Source organism: Gobius niger (genome assembly GCF_951799975.1).
Source record: "Gobius niger genome assembly, chromosome: 8".
Lineage (NCBI taxonomy): Eukaryota > Metazoa > Chordata > Actinopteri > Gobiiformes > Gobiidae > Gobius > Gobius niger.
Window position 1 is genome coordinate 36,846,147 of NC_136859.1, and position 22,309 is coordinate 36,868,455.

The 22,309-nt window shown below is 43.2% G+C and overlaps 1 protein-coding gene across 1 annotated transcript; it reads right to left on the minus strand.

Annotated features, from left to right (window-relative positions):
• Positions 1–1,267: 1,267 nt before the first annotated feature.
• On the minus strand, positions 1,268–21,436 carry ica1 (islet cell autoantigen 1). The gene is made up of 12 exons (XM_079562257.1): positions 21,412–21,436; positions 18,118–18,265; positions 14,207–14,279; positions 14,004–14,127; positions 12,532–12,730; positions 10,765–10,890; positions 10,604–10,696; positions 9,037–9,125; positions 8,913–8,953; positions 8,644–8,829; positions 1,709–1,795; positions 1,268–1,630 (listed from the first exon to the last, which is right to left on the minus strand). Exons 1-12 carry the CDS (start codon positions 21,426–21,428, stop codon positions 1,509–1,511), a joined length of 1,305 nt encoding a protein of 434 aa, XP_079418383.1. The 5' UTR covers positions 21,429–21,436; the 3' UTR covers positions 1,268–1,508.
• Between the last annotated feature and the right edge of the window lie 873 nt (positions 21,437–22,309).

The following is a 22,309-nucleotide window of genomic DNA, read 5'->3' on the forward strand; positions in this document are numbered from 1 at the left end:
CATTTATGCACATGTACATAAAACACAAAACATTTGTATAACTGTATTTATGTCTAAAAGAAGCCCAGGCTCCTGCTGCAGCCCAGTTAGAGCCTTTGGGCCTGGAATAGCACAACTGTGTGAGTCCATTATTAATAGATGTATATTTTTTCTGGCAGCCCAAACTGACCTCAGGTCAATAATCTCCTGGACGCCTAAATACACTTAACATTGCATTACTCAATCATATCTCAACGGCTGCCAAACCGCTCCAACCACACCACTCACTCACAGGTACATACTGTAGGTGAGGTGTTTAAGTGCCACAGTGACACTGGGATTAGAACCACCTTTACCTTTACCATCTGAAACATCATTTGAGATCATCAACATCGAACATTTGACAGAAAACTGCACAAAAACAATGTTTAATTTGTTTGTTTTTGTTTTGGACAATGTCCTGCAGATGGAGCTCAAAGAGAGACTTAAAAACCTTATTTTGGTGCTTCAACTTTGATATTTTACATTTTGAAAATGTGTCTCTATAAGAATGAATTGGTAACAATGACAGGCAGGAGAAAGAGCTGGTGAACATCTTGCCTGGAGCTCCTCCTGCTGGCAGTTTCCAGGTTGGAAACGGCATGTGAGCAGCTCCAGTGCGTGATAAACACTTAGAGCACAGAACGGCTCAGAGTCCATAATGTTGGATTATGGGCTTGTTGGGTTTGAACAATGACGCGAGTGTAATCAGGAAGTACAGAGCGAGGAGCTGACGCCGTAGAAGAAGAAACGGCTACATTTAACAGCTTTGTCTGAGAATTAACTCAAAACTGTGTGAATGTTGACTGAAATACAACTCCAGGTTAGATGTATCATTACATTTGTGAACAATTTTCATCTTGTCAGACTGATGAGCCAACTGGAGCAGTCGCTGCGCCCCCTACAGGCTGAATTACTAATAAATATAAACCTAATTAGCCTTCACTTTCATCGTAAACCACTGGATTAGTTTTCTAATCTTTCATTGTATTTCAGCATGTGGCTGTAACCGCACTTCAGTGACATTAATATCATTCTTGATCAAAATTAGAATTAAATAATTATTGGCCAAAATAAAAAAAAGGCGTATTATGTTTAAAATCAGTTATTGGTGGCTATTACATTATCGTTTAAGGATTTTGTGAAGCTTCTTTTGGCACAATTTGCTGAAAAACAAAATGACTAAATATGAATTTCTCCCGCCGCTCTCTTCCTGACACTGTGATGTGTCATATGTCAAATACCTGTCAAATGCACTTTAAGATGTTCCGCTCTCTGGCTGGTTTGGTACACATTGTACATAAACTATGCGATCGAAAATAACTACTACTTCGAGGTCCGCAGCAAAAGTCTGTAGCTCATTGTTCCACACACACAGCAATCCATGCAACACGTTTCCAATAATGGCTTTTTTACAGACTCGTTTTACCTGTGCGTTTCAAAGCTCAGGGTTTAAGTCAGAAGACGTTTATTCGCGAACAGATAAAGTCCTAAGCGTCGTGAGGTTGGCGTTGGCCGGCGGTTTTCCCCACGGCGTCCGGGTTGGAGAGAGGGTCCAGGTCTGCGAACAGGTTCAGCCAGGCGGACAGCTCTTTGGGCGGAGCACTGCAGTCTGAAAATTCAAGATAAAAAGGAAATATAATGGAGAAATTATGTCAAAAATGAAAAAGCAAACTTGTGGGACTTGTACCCGTTGACGACGAGGACGATGGATTCCCTTTGGCCTCAGGTGAAAGTCCAGCTCCGTCATTTCTCTGCAGGGCGCCCATGGTCCAGTCTATAGGGAAATAGTGACAAAACGTTCAAAATAATAAACAAAACTACGCTGGTAAAAGCTGGTGAAACTTCTCAACGGATTAACAAACGGATCTACAAGGAGACGAGGAGGTGGACACAAAGCAGAAAACCTTTACTGTCAGTCCAAAAACACAGACGAATGCAGCCTAACTGTGGTGGCTGGACTCCCTGTCAGCTGTGGCCCGCCGTGGGGCAGAGGAGTGGAGGATTGTGCAGTAAAGGAAATGAAGTAAGTGACACACAATCATGAAGTGAAATTAAATTTATACATGATTATGAATTTTTTATTTTAAAAAAAACAACTGAACAGTGAGATGTTCAAAAGTATCTATACCTCTTTCCTGTTAGTGCCACCAATTGCCTTTTGCCAGATGATTTTCTGAATGATCACATGTTGACCCAATGACTAAATAGAGTCTGTGTGTGATCTAATGTCAGTTCAAATACAGCTGCTCTGTGATGGTCTCAGAGGTCTGTCAGAGACTACTGGGGAGCAGACAGTAGCGATGGGTAGATGATACCTCAGTGTGTGTGTCACACACTTTTACAAATTGTGTCACACTGTATCACACAGTGTTGGTAGGCTTATAGGCGCCATCTGGTGGTGAAAAAGCATTACAGCAGTGAGCCTGAAAACAGCAAACTCTCAACACTGAGCTCATTGATTCTCGTTCAGAAATGTGAACCAAAACATTAGGACTGAGCTGTTTAACAGCTGAGAGTGAGAATTTAGAAAGAGGAAAACAGCTCCAGAAAAGGATAACACAGACAAAAGAATGAAAGTATCAGTGATACAACCTTTTAAAAATGTCAAAAAAGTCACTGACTGATTTAATAAAGGGTAGTGCCTGTGACAAAAAGATGACACCAGACATATTTCTGCTTTTGTTTACCAGTGGATGTTAAATCAAAGGACTAAACCACCAAAGACCATCATCTGCCTCCGTCCTAACCGGATGCTCTCCTTACTCGCATGCGCGAGCTGGTGAAGTCGCTTGCCAGTAGCTGTCTCGAGCTGAGCTTTTACTGAGCTTTTACTCACACTTATTTATTTTTTACACATATTTTATTGTTTTTACCCAGCATTTTATGGTGACATTTTATTGGATTTTATCAGCGTTTTTAACTGCACTAACTTGCACAACTCGCTACCCGGCCGGTCCCAGCAGCTAGCTAGCTGCCCCTGTCCTCGTCATGCCCCCAGAAGACCAGGACCCGGTCAAAATTATCACAGATCTAAAACTCCACAACCAGAGACTGGTAGCGCAGCTCAAAGACAATGAAAAGCTCCTCAATAGATTCATGGACATTGCTCACCAACAATCACAGCATATATCAAAAATGAGCGCCTCGCTGCAGGACACGCTAGCCTGGGACCCCCTTACCTGCCCGCGCCCGTCATCCTGCTCAACCCCATCTCCTGCTAACCAGTCCTCCTGGGTGGACATCGTGGTCCGGGGCAAGCAAAGAACCCCCCCAGCCGCAGCTCCAGGGCCGGTCCTCTCCAACCGCTTCGCAGCCTTCACCACCGAAGATGTCTCCGCCAGTCCCATCGCTGCAGACCGTCAGGACACGGATCCCCAGGCTGTAGCGGCTAGCTCCCCGACGGCTCCCGTGGGCCTCTCCCACGCTCCATCTCCGCGGGGCAATGGCACCGAGCGCAGTGAAACAACTCGGGACAGCGCGCGGAGGGAGCGAGATCCTGTCCGAACGGCAGTGATGACCTCCTCCCGCCATAAACTGCTAAAAGATGCCGTCCGTAGGCGCTCCGGGGAAGGGCTTCTTCGCTGTAAACCAGCGGAGAGCCCTGCCTTGGCTACGGGAGGAGCTCTTCGCTCCGATCCGGCGCGGAGTCCTCCTGTCAGCGTCAACACGGCCGCAGCCGCTGCACCCGCTCAACCTCAACCGGTGCCTTGCCCTGCCCCAGCTGCCACAGCCACCGGCCACGGGAGCCCCGAACGGGCCGCTACCTCCGCCCCGCCGCTACATCCACCTCAGCCGTCCGTGCCTCCGCCTCGCCCTCCGCGGCCCCTTTTCTCCCCCACTACCCTCCTGGTTGGAGACTCCATCATAAGGTACTGTAGATTTTTAAATTCCAAAACCCACTGTCTTCCCGGAGCTACTGTCAGTAAATTACTCAATAAACTACCGGACATTCTCCAAGCAGCGCCCGCCACAATCACAACAATAATCATCCACGTCGGCACCAATGACACTTCTCTCCATCAATCAGAAATTACAAAGACTGAGTTTAGACTTTTATTTGACTTTTTATCCCGTTGTGGAAAAACTGTTTTTATCTCTGGCCCTCTCCCCACGCTGGGCCGTGGGGATGTTCGTTTTAGCAGGATACAGGCACTTCATTCTTGGCTCAAATACTTCACCTCCACATACAACTATGGCTACATTGACAATTTCACATTATTCTGGTTCCGCTCCTCCTGCTATAACCCTGACGGACTTCACATCAACCCACTTGGAAATCGGATTTTAACAGCCAACATAGTGTATGCCATTCATTCCCACAACAACTATTGACTGCCTGCATCCTCCCAACCTGCCACCCCTCCCAAGCCCACCACACCTTCGTCCCTCCCTCTTAGAACCCCCTGCTCTCCACCCCAGCAAACTGTCCCAGTTAGCACCAGCCCTCACCACTACTGTCATTCAACCTTCCCGTTTTATACTCAACTCACTTCTGATTTTAGCTGTAATTCATATTATAACGGACTTTCTGTACATAATTCACCCATCCCTGTCATTATCAGCAGAGAGCGGACTAAATATGTACAATCCATAAAACATAACCCAAATAATCTTAAGCAGTTAACAAAAGTCTCATCACCACTAAACCATTCACTTAGTCATCCCTCAGTCACCTTAAACATGGCACTTTTTAATGTCCGCTCTCTGCTGAACAAGACTTTTATTATGAATGACCTGATTTTAGATCATAAACTTGACTGTTTGTTTTTAACAGAAACATGGCTGGGTGCAGATGCTGCAGTTGTTCTCAAAGAGGTCTCACCACCTAATTTTAACTTCACTTATTCTACAAGGAGTGGCAAAAAGGGAGGCGGCACTGCTCTGGTAAATTCGATAACCCTTGCTGCCAAGCCGATTTTATTTGATGATTTTACCAGCTTTGAATACAGTGCCATTGTTTTTAGCAGCCCTGAAATTTTATGTGTCACAATCTACAGACCCCCAAAAAAGTGCTCACTTTTTATTCATGAGTTTTCAGAGTTTTTAACAATTTTACACAACTCCTATGAGCGAATAATTTTAGCCGGTGATTTTAATTTACATGTAGATAATATTTTAGACCCTCTTTCAAATGAATTTTTAAACATTCTTAATTACATGTCTTTTACTCAGCATGTCACACAGCCAACTCACGACAGAGGACACACCCTGGACCTGGTCATCACGTATGGCCTGTCCACTGGTGTGTCCTCTGTCGTCGACTTGGCTGTCTCTGACCACTACTGCGTGTTTTTTAAAATCACCGCTTTTATCCAGCGTGAGACCTCCTTGAGAACTGTAGGGAAGCGCCATCTAACCCCTGAAGTGGCTGCAACTTTTATCGATATTTTAGACAAACACCCCCCCTTGGTTTTACCTGCACCCTGTGATTTTATTGTTGATGATTTTAACAGTAAGCTTCAATCCACCCTTGACCTGGTCGCGCCTCTAAAACTGAAACAAATGCAAGTCAAACCCACGCCCCCATGGAAAAATGAGGACCTCAAAAACAAAAAAGAAATTGCAGGGTACTAGAAAGAAAATGGAGGAAAAATAAAATTACAATCAATTACCAAATTTACACAGAGCAGTTGAAAACATACAATAAAACAGTTAGAAACTCAAGAAATTCATACTTCACCAAAATCATATCGGACAATAAAAATAATACAAAGGTCCTTTTTTCAACCATTGACAACCTTCTTCACCATGATCCTAAAGCTTTCCGTGAAACTCCATCAGATTCCCTTTGCGAGGCATTTGCAGACCACTTCAGGGGGAAGATAGACACTATCAGATGTAATATTTTATCTACCCAAAGAAACACGGTTTTAAATACATCTGATTGTCTACTTGTTCCAGAGGAAACACTGGACAGTTTTGTCCTGGTTAATGCTGAGATGCTTGATAAAGTTTTCTCCTCAGTGAGGCCCACCACATGTCTTTTAGACCCGGCCCCAACGCCGTTTTTTAAAACATTTTATGGATCTTTTAGAGACGAGCTTTTAAACATGATGAATTGCTCTCTTCAGACGGGGGTCTTCCCTGCTGCCTTTAAAGGGGCGGTGGTGAGGCCCCTGTTGAAGAAGAGCAATTTGGATTTTAATGATTTTAACAATTTTAGACCGGTATCCAACTTACCATTTTTAAGCAAAATTTTAGAAAAACTTGTTTTTACCCAACTTAGTGATTTTATAAATGCACATAATGTCCTTGAGAAATTCCAGTCTGGCTTTAGGGTAAACCACAGCACCGAGACCGCCCTTTTAAAGATTTTAAACGATTTTAGATTAAATTATGATTCTAAAAAGTTGACAGTGTTGGTTCTTCTGGATCTTAGCGCTGCCTTTGATACAGTCGACCACACTATTCTTTTAACTCGTTTAAAACACATCGGCCTCTCTGGTGCTGCACACAAATGGTTTACTTCCTACCTCACAGACAGGACATTCATGGTAAGTGTGGATACCTTCTCCTCTAAGGTCCATAAAATCACATGTGGTGTGCCCCAGGGTTCGATTTTAGGCCCAGTGCTTTTTAATCTGTATATGCTCCCTCTTGGTGATGTCATCAGGAGACATGGAGTCAACTTTCACAGTTATGCTGATGATACACAGTTATACATCTCCATGTCTCCTGATGACACCAGGCCAATGGATGCACTTTTTAACTGCATTTTAGATATTAAATCCTGGATGGCAGAAAACTTTCTCCAGCTTAACCAGGACAAAACAGAAGTTTTAGTCATCGGTCCTGAGGCCCAGAGAGAGAGACTTTTACCCAAACTACAGTCACTGTCTTTTAATCCTTCCTCACAGGTGAAGAACCTGGGCGTGATCTTTGACTCTGAGCTGACTTTTATTCCACACATCAAAAATATCACAAAGATAGGTTTTTACCATCTAAAGAACATAGCCAGAGTCCGCCCCATTCTCTCTCGGGCCAACACGGAGACGCTAATGCATGCTTTTATCACCAGTCGTATCGACTACTGTAATGCCCTGCTTTCTGGTCTTCCCAAAAAGAGTATCTCAGGTTTACAACTCTTACAAAATTCAGCAGCTCGTGTCCTGACGAAGACCAGGAGGCGGGACCACATTACACCGGTTTTAGAATCGCTGCATTGGCTCCCCGTGTGTTTCAGGATCGATTTTAAAGTACTTTTAATGGTTTTTAAATGTCTTAATGGTCTTGGTCCTTCTTATCTTTCAGAACTGCTTTTACCTTATGAACCTTCACGGCCCCTTCGCTCCTCCGGCAGGGGTCTCCTAGTTACTCCTAAAGTGAACAGGAAAACTCACGGTGAGGCGTCTTTCCAGTGTTACGGCCCTCGCCTCTGGAACGACCTGCCGGAGGAGCTCAGGGCCGTAGAGAACGTTCATGTTTTTAAGAGCAGGCTCAAGACCCACCTTTTTAGCTTAGCTTTTAACTGATATTTATTTTTGCTAGGCCTATTTATTATTATTTATCAGCACCTTATAATTAATTAAATTGACATTTAATAGTTATTCATATTTATTCTGTATTTATGTATTTTACCTCTCGGTCTTATTTTTTTTTTTTTTATTATCCTATTATTCAATTTTACTTACGTACTTTTATTTATTTTAACAATTTTTATGCTCTTCCAGTTTCCTCTGGAGGAGCCCTCTGCCTCGGGAGCGGTGGTTGGCTGTGGCTGCTGGGGTGCTGTCTTGTGGGTGTCTGGATGGAGGTGTGGTGTTGTCCGGGCACCCTGTGTTGGTCCCTGTGGCTGCAGCCGAGGTGCCGCTCCCGATGCAGACGGCTCCTTGGATGGTGTTCCCTTACCTGGTTTATCTGCACCCAGCCTTATCTTTGCCTTATCTTAGCCTTTTGTCCATAATCTCCACTGTTTTACCTTGAGTGTGTATTGTGTGCTTGTGCAGTGTGTCTCTGGGGAGGTGGGTGGGGGGAGTGTGAATGCTACAATGTGTCTGTTTTTTCTGGAAGGAAGTGGGTGTGAGAGAATGTTTTTAAATCTGTAAAGCACTTTGTGTTACATGACATGTATGAAAAGCGCTATACAAATAAAATTGATTTGATTTGATTTGATTTACAGAGCTACACAAACAGTATTACAACTCAACTATATATACAATGGGGAAAAAAAGTATTTGGCCAAAATCCAATAGAATGTCTATGTGAAACTGACCAAATACTTTTTTCCCCCACTGTATAGGCTATTCTAGCCTGTCTATGTTTTTGCGCTGCACTTCAATATGGATATGAAAGAAGAAGATGGCTCTTGTGCTTTACATGTTTTCTATTGAAAAAACGATTTCCAAAGCTTTGAACATATCTTAAAGTGCAATTAAATCCACCATCCAGGAATGGAAAGAGTATGACATCACTGCAAACCTACCAAGACCCGGCCGTCCTCCTAAATTTGAGTACAAAACACATGCCACTGGAGTTACCAATAGTATCAGAGTCCGTATGATTAAACTGACAGAGTTTAGTTGAATATTTGAAGAATCCCTAACAGTTCATTTAAAGGAGGACAGCAGAATTGTGCCTCGAAGTCCAGACCCCCTGTCCCAGTGTGTGGTTGCTCTCACAGACCTGCGGTGTGCAGACAGGACAGGCTCTGGTCTAAGAGCTGAGACGGGAGAAAGAACTCCCTCTCCTCTGGCTCCTCTGGGCCCTGTGCTGGGGGCCCCTCCAGGCTGAGAGAGCCTAGGATGTCCTGGAGCAGAGACGCAGTGTCCACCTCCTCCTCCCCCTCCGCCTCTGCCCTCAGCCCCGGCTCTGGGAAACATACACAAACATGTTACACACAGCTCATTTATCTGGGAATGGGCGGGACGGTTAGATCATATTCAGTCCATTACCTTCTCTCCTGTCGTTGGATTCATTTTCAAGAGAAATCAGTCTGTTGGGGAAATATAGATACATGGAGCAAAACAGAACTTAAAACCTTTACCATAAAAATCTGTGAATGAATTAAGACTTTACTGTTCATTTGTGGTTTCACTGCTGGGTGTGTCCTGTCTCTCCGTCCTCTTCGTCTTTCCTCGTCTCTTCCCGGACCGCTCCTTCGAATCCTGTCAAACCCGACAAAGTTAATACAGGGCTTCTACAAGGCATTAAAAAGCACTGAAAGTCTTTGAAAGAACTGTGACTTAAGTAAGGCCTTAAATGTCACTGGAAAGTAGTGATGGGTAGATGATAGTGTGTGCTGCACACTTTCAAAATTGTAGCACACTGTGTTCGTAGGGTACATTGTATTGGCGCCATCTGGTGGTGAAAAAGCATTACAGCAGTGAGTCTGTAAAAAGTGAACTGAGTGCACCAGGCTTTTGTTTACCAGTGGATGTCAAGTCAAACAACTAAACCATCTTAGACCATCATTGGACTCAAACTCAAGCCCCCTGATTATAATCCGGACGCTCTCCTCACAGAGCTACGCGGTATGATGATTCAACAATATACTAAGTTATATTTGTTTCTGCATTGCACTTCAATTTCCTCGTGAAAGAGAAAAAAAGAGATGGCTCTGTACGAGCGATCGCGATGTCGTCACATCCGTTGGCCGTGGTAGGCATTTTACATTTTCATATTTGATAAACATTTTATTAAAATCCTATAATCAGCAAAAACAATGTCCATAAACAGGGCATTGCTTCTCTTGCGCTGTAACAGATCTATCATTTTATAAAACCGAGATAGAGGCCTGGATGCATCAGCTGCCTACCAAACATCCGGCGAAAATTGCGGAAGTAAACAATAACAGCGATCGCTCGTATTGAATCATTCATTTCAGGGCAGTTTCACTTCGAGCCCCGGCCGGGGTGGGCCCTCGAGCCCAACAGCACCACGGCATCAGTGCCCGGATAAATCCCCTGCTACTCGCTATGTATGACACAACATGATAGAAAATGACAGAGTGGAAGTGTTGGTCACGTGACTTTTGTTAAAATGATACACTTGTGATATAGCTCGGCTGAGGTGTTCTGTTCTGTGCTTGATACGTGTGTCGATCCCTCGGCTCCTTTAGCCCATCGATGCAGGAAAGTGTTTCATTTGGATTCCAGCAGACTTTAAATTCATAAACCTACATTAGACACTCAGAACCCACTCATACACCAGTGTCAGACTCTGGAGGTGAGGCGGCTGAAGAGTTTTGCCCGAGGAAGCGGCGACAACATGCACCGGGATTTGAACTACCAACCTCTCAGCTATAGGACATACTGTAGCTCGTCAATTTTCACTCCAGTTCACTAAAGTTCACTAAATAAACAAAACAAAACTGAAGGTTGAAAAAGGTTCAGTTTTGTTGACACTATCACACAAATTCCACTCATTTCTTTCTTTAGGAATGGTTACAAATCGTTAGAAATGACACATTCTTCCATGTGTAGCATTTGGTGCATTAAAAATTTGGTATTAAAACATTTTGGTATTAAAATGGAATGAAAAAACCTCTGATTCGACGTGCCGCTTCCTTGATGAACCTTGTCATACCTACAACTGTGCGTTCAGATCCCACGTCATGCTAAGTGTTCTGAACATCTCCCTTCACCTTGCACTGCTCGGCCTGGTGGCTGTTCTTGAAGCTCTCGTGGATGGCCGACAGAGTGCGGGACGTCTTCTCCCAGAAGTGCAGCAGCGTGGTCTGAAATTCAATACAAGAGAGTAAATCATGAAGCCTTTGAGAGCTGGGGTGTTTAGGTGGAGTGTGACCTGGTACGTGGTGAGGACGTGGGAGAGCAGGTTACAGCGGCTGGCTCCCAACATGTCCACCTTCTGACACACGTCACCTTTGAGTTTGTCGAAGCCGCTCTTGGTGCTCCTCACCTGGGCCTGCACCTGGACACACAGGGACACCAGGAGATCAGGCTGGAGCATTAGTGACAGATACACAGAGTTAACCCTCCCCCTTCGTCCCGTTGGGGTTCTTTTATGCCTCCTTTTGCTAATTTTCATTTCTAATTTACCCAACACCTTTCCTGGAGCTCATTTCAGAATCAGCAAACCACTAAACTTGACACATACAAAACACAAAAGGGCTGATTTTACATCTAAAAAATGCGTTTGGGCTGAAACTGTTTTTACCGTTCATTACACACTTAGGTATGTCAAAGATCAGCTACAGCTTTGATTTGGATGATTTTGATTATGGAAGTCATATCGAGGTCGAAGTGTTTTATGCCCCATTGACTATACTATCAAATCATAACGTCTTCATTGTTTGCAGTTTCTTTTGTTCAAAGGCACATTTAGTGATTTTTAACACTTCAAACTGTAATGAGAGCATTGACGTATGGCTGTATTTCCCAATGCTTTCCGATGGGAATAACATAAGGAAAATGAGCCATTTTCTGCGCTTTTATCATGTTTTAAATTTGTTATTGCAAAATGTCGCAGTTTTGTGCAGAACTGAAGTGGATTAACAAATGTATGAGAAAAAGGTTTGGAAAAAAAGTTAATCAACAATATTTTGAACAGCAGTCAAAGAAGTGTCCTGAAATGTTTGACTCTTTACTGAGAGCCGAATGAGCTGCTCATTTTAAATAGGCATTCAAAAGACTGGCTGTTTTTCATATTCATTTTTTGTTTTTAAGCCAGTCAGAAAACTTATCTCATACTTTGTCATACTTTGCTTTAAACCAGGGGTAGGCAACGTCAGGCCCGGGGGCCAAATCCGGCCCTTCAGCACAGAACCTCTGGCCCTCAAGATGATTTTGAGAAACATTATTACACAAATCAGAGATAATTTTTAACACTATTAGAGGTAAATGGGAGAAAAAAGGTAAAAATACTGTCAATACACCCAATGAGGTCATATATTACGTACAACACTGGCATTTGACAGAAGTGCACTGGAAAAAGAATTTTGAATATTGAATTTAAGTCATTTATCTCATTGAAGATGGTCATTTTTCCAGTGTTGTGCTTTACTTTGGGCTAATAATCAGTGGCCCTCAGTCTGTTTACAATAAAGAAAATCGGCCCTCCGCCAAGAAAATGTGCCTACCCCTGCTTTAAACTTTTCAGAGGGTTGGCATTTTGATTAAAATGTTTCAGTTATCGCTTAAATGATGAGAAACAAAATAATGGAAAAATTGCAATATTTCCAGAGAAAATAACATAAAATGTATGAAATATATATATTACTAGAGAAAAAGGGGCACGAAACACAAACCACACATATATTAGGTCAACATGAAGCTTTGGTCATTTTAAAATGGACCCACGTTGGCACAAGTAACTTTTGCTTTAGTCAAGTAAGAGTAAGATACTTCATAACAATAATAAGTACAGTTTCTTAAGAAAGTTACTTAAGTCCTAATTTTGTACTTGAGTAACTTGCGTAGCTGCCTCTGTTTGTAATAGGACTCTACTGCTTTCACTGTGAGACTACGTATAATGATGGAATGACCTCATCCAGTATATTTTGGAAGAAATGCCAGTTTACTGACAGAGCCTGAACGTGAGCTGATGTTTTACCCTCCTGAAGTTGTCCATGTGCTTGTGTGTGTCGGGGTCCAGCTCCTGCGATACGTCCTTCATCCACAGGAGGGCGCCCCTGTACTCGGTGCGGCTCTGCTCCATGCGGTTCACTGTGAGCCATGTGTCGGAGATGGCCCTGTAGCGGAACGTCTCCACCTCCTGGTACAGGCGGCCCAGGGGCGGGCGCAGAGCCAGTCTGGAACATCCACAACATCATCAGAACTATGACAAGTTCTGTTAGTGAAGGGCTGCACATTATTGTTATAGAAATACAAAGGCGACACAATATCCACAGCACAATTAACCAAGATCGTTAAGGTCTTCTATCTGACTGAGATTTAGCCATGTTTTGCAAATGAAGCCTCAACAAAAAGGGCGGTGAAAAGCTTTGCAGAACAAAACCACACATTATTCCAATATGCACTTTTATTTAACTTATGTTATAGTGTCTCGTGCCACCCCTAAATATTCATTCATTCAAAAACATGCATAGGAACTTAAAGGAATAGGCCACCGTTTTTACATACTGAGATATGTTCTTACCTTAGCTTTGACGAGTTCTTTAGCTCCAAAACAGGTCAAGACTACCAAGCTCTTCCACGTTTTCCCTATTTAAATATGGTTACGTGAAGTGGTCCACTACAAAGTATAATTACACACAATTAAACAATGTGGATTTTCTAAGCGGATAAAAGGGGGGACTATATAGTAAGGCGTAATAATACCAGGAGTAGTTCGAAATCCGTGCAGTAATCTTCACTTTACTGTGCGGATGCCAAACTACTCCTGGTATTATTACGCCTTACTATATAGTCCCCCTTTTATCCGCTTAGAAAATCCACATTGTTTAATTGTGTGTAATTATACTTTGTAGTGGAACACTTCACGTAACCATATTTAAATAGGGGAAACGTGGAAGAGCTTGGTAGCTTCTATCTTGACCTGTTTTGGAGCTATAGAGGAGAGAGGGAGAGGCTAAATGCTAACGCCGTCTGCGCTGTGTTTACGTGACTGAAGGCACGGGGGAAGATCAGACAGGTCCTAAAGAACTCGTCAAAGCTCAGGTAAGAACATATCTCAGTATGGAAAAACGGTGGCCTGTTCCTTTAAAAATATGCAACACTTCAGTTTTTGTTATTTTCCCTATATAGTTTGGTCACATTATTAGGAATGCACTATGCTGTTTTCATCTCATAAAGCGCAGCCTTAGTTATCAGACTGGCCTCTTAAAATAGATGAATTCAAATTAAAAATGAGGCAGATCTAAAGATACAAACGCAACATGTATATAGGCTTTTTTGACTTGACGTCCCGCTTCCACCTTTTTCTCTTAATGCTATCATTCAGCAGATCTATATCAACAAAATCCATGTATCAAAATTCTGGCCCAAACAGTAGGATGTGAAGTGTGACGTCCCGGTGAAAAGGGCCTATGAGGAGATGGTGTTTCCGGTGAAATGCTGCTTTACCTCTGCTGTGAGGAGAAGCACAGGGCCTTCCCCGTGGCCTGCATGATCTTCCCCGCTCGGCTTTTGTCCTGGGAGCCCTGAGAGCGCAGGAAGCGGCCCAGCTCGGCCTCCTCCTGGGACAGGCCTGGGGAGGACAGCACACAGGTGAGGCGAAGTCGTAGTTATATGTGATTAAGACAGAGGGACGGAGTTAAAGCGCTCACTGCAGATCCTCCTCTGGTACTGCTCCACCACTTTGAGGAGCTCCATGCAGGTCCTCTGGATGGAGTGGAACACCTGGAGGAGAGAGGATAGTAATCAGACAAAGGGAACTTCATTGGCGTAAGGAGGGAGGTCATATTTACTGAAATCAAAAGCTATTTCAATCAAAAAAATCTTAACAGGTCAACTTATATTTTACCAAAGGAGCCCTTGTGTGATAGAAGCTTCAAAATTCTTAAATCCATTAAACTTGTGAGTTTTTGGACAGTTTCTGCTTGGATTTCTTTGCAGGATGTCAGAATAGCCTCCCAGAGCTGCCGTTTGGATGAAAACTGCCTCCCACCCTCATAGATGTTTTTTTTTGTTGAGGCTCCAAAGGTTCTCAATCGGGCTGAGGTCAGGGGAGGAGGGGGTCCACATCATGAGTTTCTCTCCTTTTATGTTCATAGCAGCCAGTGATGCAGAGTTATTCTTTACAGTATGACATGGTGCGTTGTCATGCATGAAGAGGATTTTGTTAGGGAAAGCACGGCTCTTCTTTTTGTAGCATAGAAGACAGTGGTCAGTCAGAAACTCCACATATTTTTCAAAGGTCATTTTCACACCTCCAGGGAGCCTAAAAGGGCCTAAAGGGGCCGACCAGCTCTCTCCTCATGATTTTGGTCCAAAACATGACTCCGCCACCTCTTTACTGACGTCATAGCCTTGTTGGGACATTGTGGTCATTCACCAACCATCCACTACTCCATCCATCTGACCATCCAGGGTTACACGGCCTCATCAGTGAACAAGACTGTTTGAAAATGAGTCTCATGTATTTCTGAGCCACTGCAGCCGTTTCTGTTCATCAGCTTCAATTAACCGTTTAGGGGAGGTCGGATAGAAGGTTTATGCACAACTGCAGCCTCTGGAGGGTCCTTCACCTTGATGTTTGGGGGACTCCAGAGGCACCAGCAGCTTCAAATACCTGCATGCTGCTTTGTAGCATCTGTTCTCTTAATCTGATGTGTTTGTCTGGCAGAAACCGTCCATATTGTGCCTTTATCTGCACATACCCGAGTGTGCTCTGAATCATCCACAAATCTCTTATCAGTACGATGATTACGCTTAATCTTTCATGAAATATCGAATGTTTTCATACCTAGACAAAGGCATTCAACTATTTCACGCTTTTCATCAGCAGAAAGTCCCATTTTCTTTCCCATATTGCTTGAAAATGATGATCTACATAATAAAGTGGAACACCCTTTTTCAGTAGTTTTTCCCTTAACTGGGCTTAACCCGACAACTAATCATCCCAGGTCTCTGAGATTTATGTCAGTGATTCATAGAGCCCCAAGACACGATACCATCCATGAGTTTCATAAAAACACTTTTTTTTACCTTTTTGACACAAAAATACAATTTGCATAATAATTTGGAACGCAGTGTATTTGCTGTGCAGTGTTCAACGTGCTGTCAAGCCAAGCACAAGTGGGAAGTGTCGAGAGGTTTCCCAGTGGGCTCCAGACCCAAAGACCGACACAAGCCACACTTTGCATTTACTTGCAGTGTGGCTTTGCAAGTAAATGGGCGAGGATGGATGGGACCTTTCTATGAAGTTTGCATGTTCTCCCCATGTCTGCGTAGGTTTCCTCCGATTTCCCCTAACACTAAAAACATATACAATAGGTGAATCCTACCAGCAAGATGTTTCTGACCATTGGCCTGGCTTTACATCTGGACATGGGTCCCCGAGTCCCGGCCCACGCTGACAGCTCACTGCTCCTACCGATCGCCCCAACGAGACCGAATTTCCCTACGGGGATAAACCTCTTATCCCCCACGTGAACAGAGCATATTGTCTCCAGTTTGGCTTTACCCGAATCTAAAAGCTTCTTGAACAAAGCATCAAAGTAGAGACCAAAACGAGCCAGTAAAGCAATAATAATGCCATGAAAAGCGACAAATTTTAAAAGAAAAAAAGTAACGAAAACACAACAAAAAAGTTTTAAAAAATGTGGTGACAAATGCAGCGACAATGCAACAAAAAGGTTTAGATCAGTCTTGTAGGTCTTGGCTTTCAATTGAGGCTGTGAGCTCTAGTCCAGAAGCTTTTAGATTTGGGTAACGCTGAACTGGAGAAAATGTGCTGGGTTAAGGTGTGGGGTTACTTAAGTGTAACTTAACTTTGATAATACTGTTCCTGACCGTCATAACAGCCATTGCAGAACCAACTTTAAAGCCTGGTTTCAGAGAAAGTTAGCACTTCTAAATGTGGATATTCCTCCTGTGATGATCCTGGGACGGGCACAGTTTAAGAAACAGGCGGGTTTATGTGCATATGTAGGCCTGTTGCTGCTCAGCCCGAGGGCGGCAGAATCAGGTCATATAATCCAATGTCTGGTGACTATCTAAAGAAGCTAACTGGTACCAAAATGAAGTTTGAATTCATGGAAAACATTATTTATGTTTTCCTTAATCTAACAAACAAACTATGTTTCTAACAATGTTATGAACTGATGCTGATTTGACTCTTTATCCGCAGAGGTAGAATCAGCGTTTGTAAATGAGGTGTCAAAAGCCGTTCCACTTTTCATCTTCTGCCAGCGCCGCGGGCCGTTTGTTTCAATCTGGCCCTGGAGCTGCTCCTGTCACCCCTGTTTGCAGTGAAATTGGCCTCTGATGTTTATATGGGTGTAGGTGTATTGATCGAGCTCGGGAAATGCAGGAGTGAAGGTGGGTTAATGTTAGTATTGTGAGCCGGGAGCAAGCTGCAGCACAGTGTGAATCAAAAAGCTATTTGTGCCTGAGAAGAGGGGGAAATGGAGGGGGTGTAGCTAAAGGCGGCTAACGGCCATGTTTGCTAATGCTGTGGCTGATATAAGATGAGACACTGAATGCTTCAGTGCTCTGGATCAAGGGAATATTCCAGTTAAGTTACTTTTAGTATAAACCTGAAGAGCTACAGGCAGTGGTGGCCAACAGGGTATTGTTGGTATTGTTGAGTTGTAACAGTAATTTCCTACTCAAAAAGTACCTCTGGTGAGCTGCTCATCCTCTGGCCTGCTCCACAGATCCAGCTGCCCCTCTGTTGTCAGGCAGCACATGAGTGACAGCCAGTATGACTGATAGAATTATCAGCCAATCAAAATTTGACGTACAATGACAGTGCGTCCTTCAGTGCCCTGCCCTCTCAGCAGCGCCCCCTTTGTTTTCCTCGCCTGGGAAAACCAATAATGTATCCACGCATGGGCAAGATGTTCCAATCAGACGTGCACGCTCAACTAACTGAATGACTAAGTAACTAAACCTTTTGTAAAATGTGAGAACAAGGCAAAATTAAGTGGATTATTTGACGGCCCTTCCTCATGAAGAGCTTTGATAGCAAAGCAGGGGGGCACAGACATTTGACCCCGCTGAGGTGAAGGGTTTGATCCCGGACAGGTGAAGGGTTTGATCCCGGACAGGTGAAGGGTTTGATCCCGGACAGGTGAAAGGTTTGGCCCCAGACAGGGAAAGGGTTTGATCCCGGCCAGGTGAAGGGTTTGGTCCTGGACAGGTGAAGAGTTTCCCCTCGTCAGCTTCACTGAGACTTGTTAAGGGAACAGGTAAAGGAATACGAGCGCCAAAAAGTTATCCCACATTCTGTAAGTCTAGTATCTTTTTAGTACTTTGGATTTTGCGTTTGGGTTGACCTCTGGATCTCTTGCTCTGTTAACAAAACATCTCCATGTTATAATGTGCTCGTCTCCACCATCTTGTTGTGTGTTTAACCCAGGTTACTACTGAAGGCCCTGACTGAATCCTCACGGCCCACCACTGGCTACAGGATATTTCAGTAAATATACGACTTAGGTGGAGTACACTTAAAAAGAAATGGGGAATTTCATTGAGATTTGGGCCCTGCAGGGACACCTGGTCTGTGCTGTACCTCCAGTTTGGCATCGAGCTCAGCGTCGGAGGCCACCACGTGCTCATCCTGCCTCTGGCCCGTCACTCGGATCAGGGTCTGCCTGGTCCTCCAGTACCTCTGCTGGAACCGCTTCAGCACCGACACCGGGTCCTGCTGCAGGTTCGCTCTGTGATGACCATAGAAATAAAAAAACATTACAGAATGTACCTTGTGGGCATTGCTATCTTGTGTTCATGGCCAGACTGTCGGTCTCACTTCAGCTGACATTGTTTTTGATTGTTACGGATGCAACATTTCTTTGGTCCTTAAGTTTAGTAGTTCTAAACTAAATTATTGTTGAATAAGCCTAATGAACTGCAGTCATGATGAACACAAACTGAAAAATCCTCTTAACAGACTCAGATGGTGTTACTAGACTTTTTCAGAAGATAAATATTGAAATATACTGGGAAAAGGCTCGTAACCCACTGAAAATGTTTCCGTGACCACTTTTGAGTCCCAACCCACCAGTTGAGACCTTTTTTGTCTCGCATACCCCAAAGTTGTACATTTCTACTCTTGTGTACTCCTTACCTGCTAAATATTTATAAAATGATCAACTAAGCTCAGATTTATGGGTGAGGTTAATTGATCAACATGTGTTGACTTCAAAATCAACACAAAGTGCTTACAAAAATCAAACCTTATACTGAAAAGCATAATTAAAATTTACTTTTATTCTTTTTTTTTTACCCAAAATGATTCCAAGTACCCCCAGCTAAATGCTCAAGTTCTCCCAGGGGTCCCCATTAGTGTTGTTTTCATCAACAAAGACGCACTTTTGACGAGACGAAAATGAGAGAAAGTGGTTTGTCAGACCGTTAGCAAACAGAGTTTGTGCTAAGTGGGGGATTCCGAGTACCCCCACTTAGCTGGGGGTTCTTGGAATCATTTTGCAAGAGAACACACCCTGTACACGCCAGAACTTCTTTCTTCCCTCTCCTCGTGCTACAATCTGCAGCGATACGTCCTCCATGGAGCGTCTGACAGCGACGTCACAGGAACTTTATATTTTCTCGGAACAGTTTAAATCCCCTCGTATGAGCACAGAAAGCATGTTGTTGTACGAATGTGCAGACGGCGCTGTTGGTAAAAACAAATCGGAAGCGATGATCAGAGGACGAGGAGAGTGGCCGCTTTTGGGAAAAGTCCTGTTCACAATGATATTTCTGCCAGACTGCCAGTGTCTCTTGTGGTGTAATTTGTTTGGGAAAAGCTACATAAAGCCATGAGATTATTATTACACTGGTCCCCATACCCCTGGTTGGGAAAGACTTCCTCTGAGATGACAGAAAGTACACAAACATATTGCGTAAACAATCTCAGGCCATCTTCATGCTCTGAAATCAGCCTGAGGCCACACAAACACTGCTTGTTATTTTCACTCCCTTCCATTGACAACAATGGAATTCCCTGCACACAGGAAGTGCTTAGACACAGCATACATTTTAACAACAAAGTGGACAGACCGAAGTCCAAAATGTCAACCGCCTTTGTATTATTTACTTGTCTTGAACACAGCTACAAGCCTGCTCCTGCTGGTTTAGTCTTTCTTTAGTCCTGGTGTAACATCACTTGGCAGCTCACTTTCTGTCCCAATTATGCAAACAAGCAGTGTTCATTTCGTTGACATATAACATATTAACATATTTAGTCATAATTTTAGTCAGTTATGTTTTTGTTGACTAAAATAGACTAGATAAACTAGATTTGTTTATCCCTTTATAGGGTACGATATGACTACTTTTGGTCATTTCTGCACACTTTACATATGGCCTCCCTGCTGCACATCAGTAATGTAAAGAAGCATGTAGTCCTCACTACTCACTCCTCAGAGATCACCCTACATCACAGATCCCACCTCTGTTTGACCATTTGACCAATCAGAAACCTGTCGCGCTCTCAACTTCCTGTTTTCTCTGAAGTCTGAAAAAGACCCAAGTCTGGCTAAACTCATGGTACATTTCTTTACATAACTTGAAAACTAACTATGGTAAGTTGATGAAACTCACACATTTTAATGGTGAATAATTGTGCTAAGTGATGATAAATGTGTGTTGGTTTTGGAGGACGTAGTGAAATGAGTGAAATTACAGCATGAAAAAGGCAGGCACCATATTTGATCACAAAACTAATTAACCTAAATTAATTAATTAGTTTTGTCCATATTTGGACATGCCTGTTGCACCTATTATTCATACTTGCAGTATTTTCATGACAAAAGAACCAATAAACCCTAGGACAGCTGCAGCAGCTGAAGAAACTCAAGCTGCCGACCAAGATGCTGGTGCAGTTCTACACGGTCGTCATGGAGTCCATCCTCTCCTCCTCCATCACCGTGTGGTTCCCCGGTGCTACAGTCCGGGACAGGCTTTGACTGTAGCGCATTGTGCTGCTGCTGAGAAGGTGACTGGCTGTGAGCTCCCACCTCTCCAAGACCTGTTCACCTCCAGGACCCGGAGGCGTGTGGGTCGAATCACAGCTGACCCTTCTTACCCCACAGACTATTCACCCCTCTCCCCTCAGGCAGGAGGCTACGGTCCAGATAGACCCATACCTCCCGCCAGCTGAACAGTTTTTCCCTCCGCCATCAGACTCATGAACAAAAACAAGACCCAACAGCTTAGTTACAGACATGGATGTAATCGGCCCTGTTGCACTGTGTGCTGTGTCCAGATCTTTACACAATCCCACTGCTGTTCTATGCCAAATTGTTGTCATCTACCATATTGTACTTTTTTTTCTTTACCTCATTTATTTAATATTCTTGATGTGATAAATGTTCTATGTTGCACGTCTGCACCAAGAAAAATTCCTAGTTTGTGAACCTGTTCTCAAACCATGGCAATAAAACTATTCTGATTCTGACTATGTTTTTACGTTGCCAAAGGTTATTTTTAGTAAAAATGTTTAGGTAAACAATATGGAGGTGACTACCCCCTCCCACTGCACATAAAGCACAATCACATTACGAAAGCTCTTGCCTATGACAGGTGAGACCTGAAAGTACTTTTTGCATATTTTATATATAAACCTTTGTATTTTTTTTACCCCTTAAATTGTAATGGACTAAATATGGTAACTTCGCTCACATTGATTTTCTGTTTAAGATGAAAAAGTTTGAAAATGTAAGAGAAATAAACCTGTGTTATGTCCCCCAACAACACTCTTAATTTCAAATGATCAATTTCAAAGTATTTCAATGAGTTGAAATACTTTGCTATTGTCCATATTTACATGAAGAAAGCCGTCCTGGTTTAGTCCTTTACTTACAAGTTCCCTGGCTCCATTTCCAAGATATCCTGGAGAGGAGAGGAAAGCAACAACATTATTATGGATCTTTACATTTTGAAATTTGAAAAAAAAGTATTTGTTTTGTTTTACATAAGTCTATTCCCATAAATACTGTGCAGAATCTAAACAAACAGAAGTGAACTCAACTGAAATGGTGCTGTAATGTGAACAGTACAGATGTTGCCATCTTTATTATTACATTAAGGCCTATCCATGTCGCCAACAATAATTCCATGTGGCATTAAAAAGATTTAAAAGCATTCAGTTGGATTCAAACTAGCATTAAATCTAACTTTATTGGAAAAGTGCAATTTCTCAACATTTAGCCTACCATACAAGTTCATTTTCAAAATGCAGAAATGATGGTCTTAAATGCATTCACCTGCGGTTTTGACATCAGTTTACACATCTTTGGTCAAATGTTTCTCAGTGTATCCAATTTCATTTTTTCTAAATTCCCCCTCTTTTGTTTGATGGGAAAATTATAAAATATATATTTTTTCTTCTTTTTGCGTTTGTGGCATTTACAAGCATTAAATCTGCTCCATGCATGGACTCAGGTCTTCACACCCACAGATCAAATGGGTGATGGTTCTTTGGTTCTAACAAACACACATCTAACACAACAAACACACGCAGTGACTTGTATCAGCTGGATGGAGCGGCGTGATTAGGCTTTGATTTGGACATTTACGACGCCTTCACGTCAGTAAATAACCCTACTTAGCTAGCCTACGATTAGCATAGCGGATAAATGACGAGATGCACACGGCAGCCTACCTCCAACACACGCTCACATCGGTAATGTCAAACAAATGAGACAATCACCGATGTCGGGGCTCGGTTCTCCCCGGGGTTGTTCGCATTAGCTCCCCGC

Coding starts and splice junctions, on each gene's coding strand:
- ica1 (XM_079562257.1), bottom strand. Junction 14,128..14,206: donor GTACCAGAGGAGGATCTGCA/GTGAGCGCTTTA, acceptor TGTCCTCCCCAG/GCCTGTCCCAGGAGGAGGCC. Junction 9,126..10,603: donor ACCAGGCCGAGCAGTGCAAG/GTGAAGGGAGAT, acceptor CGGGTTTGACAG/GATTCGAAGGAGCGGTCCGG.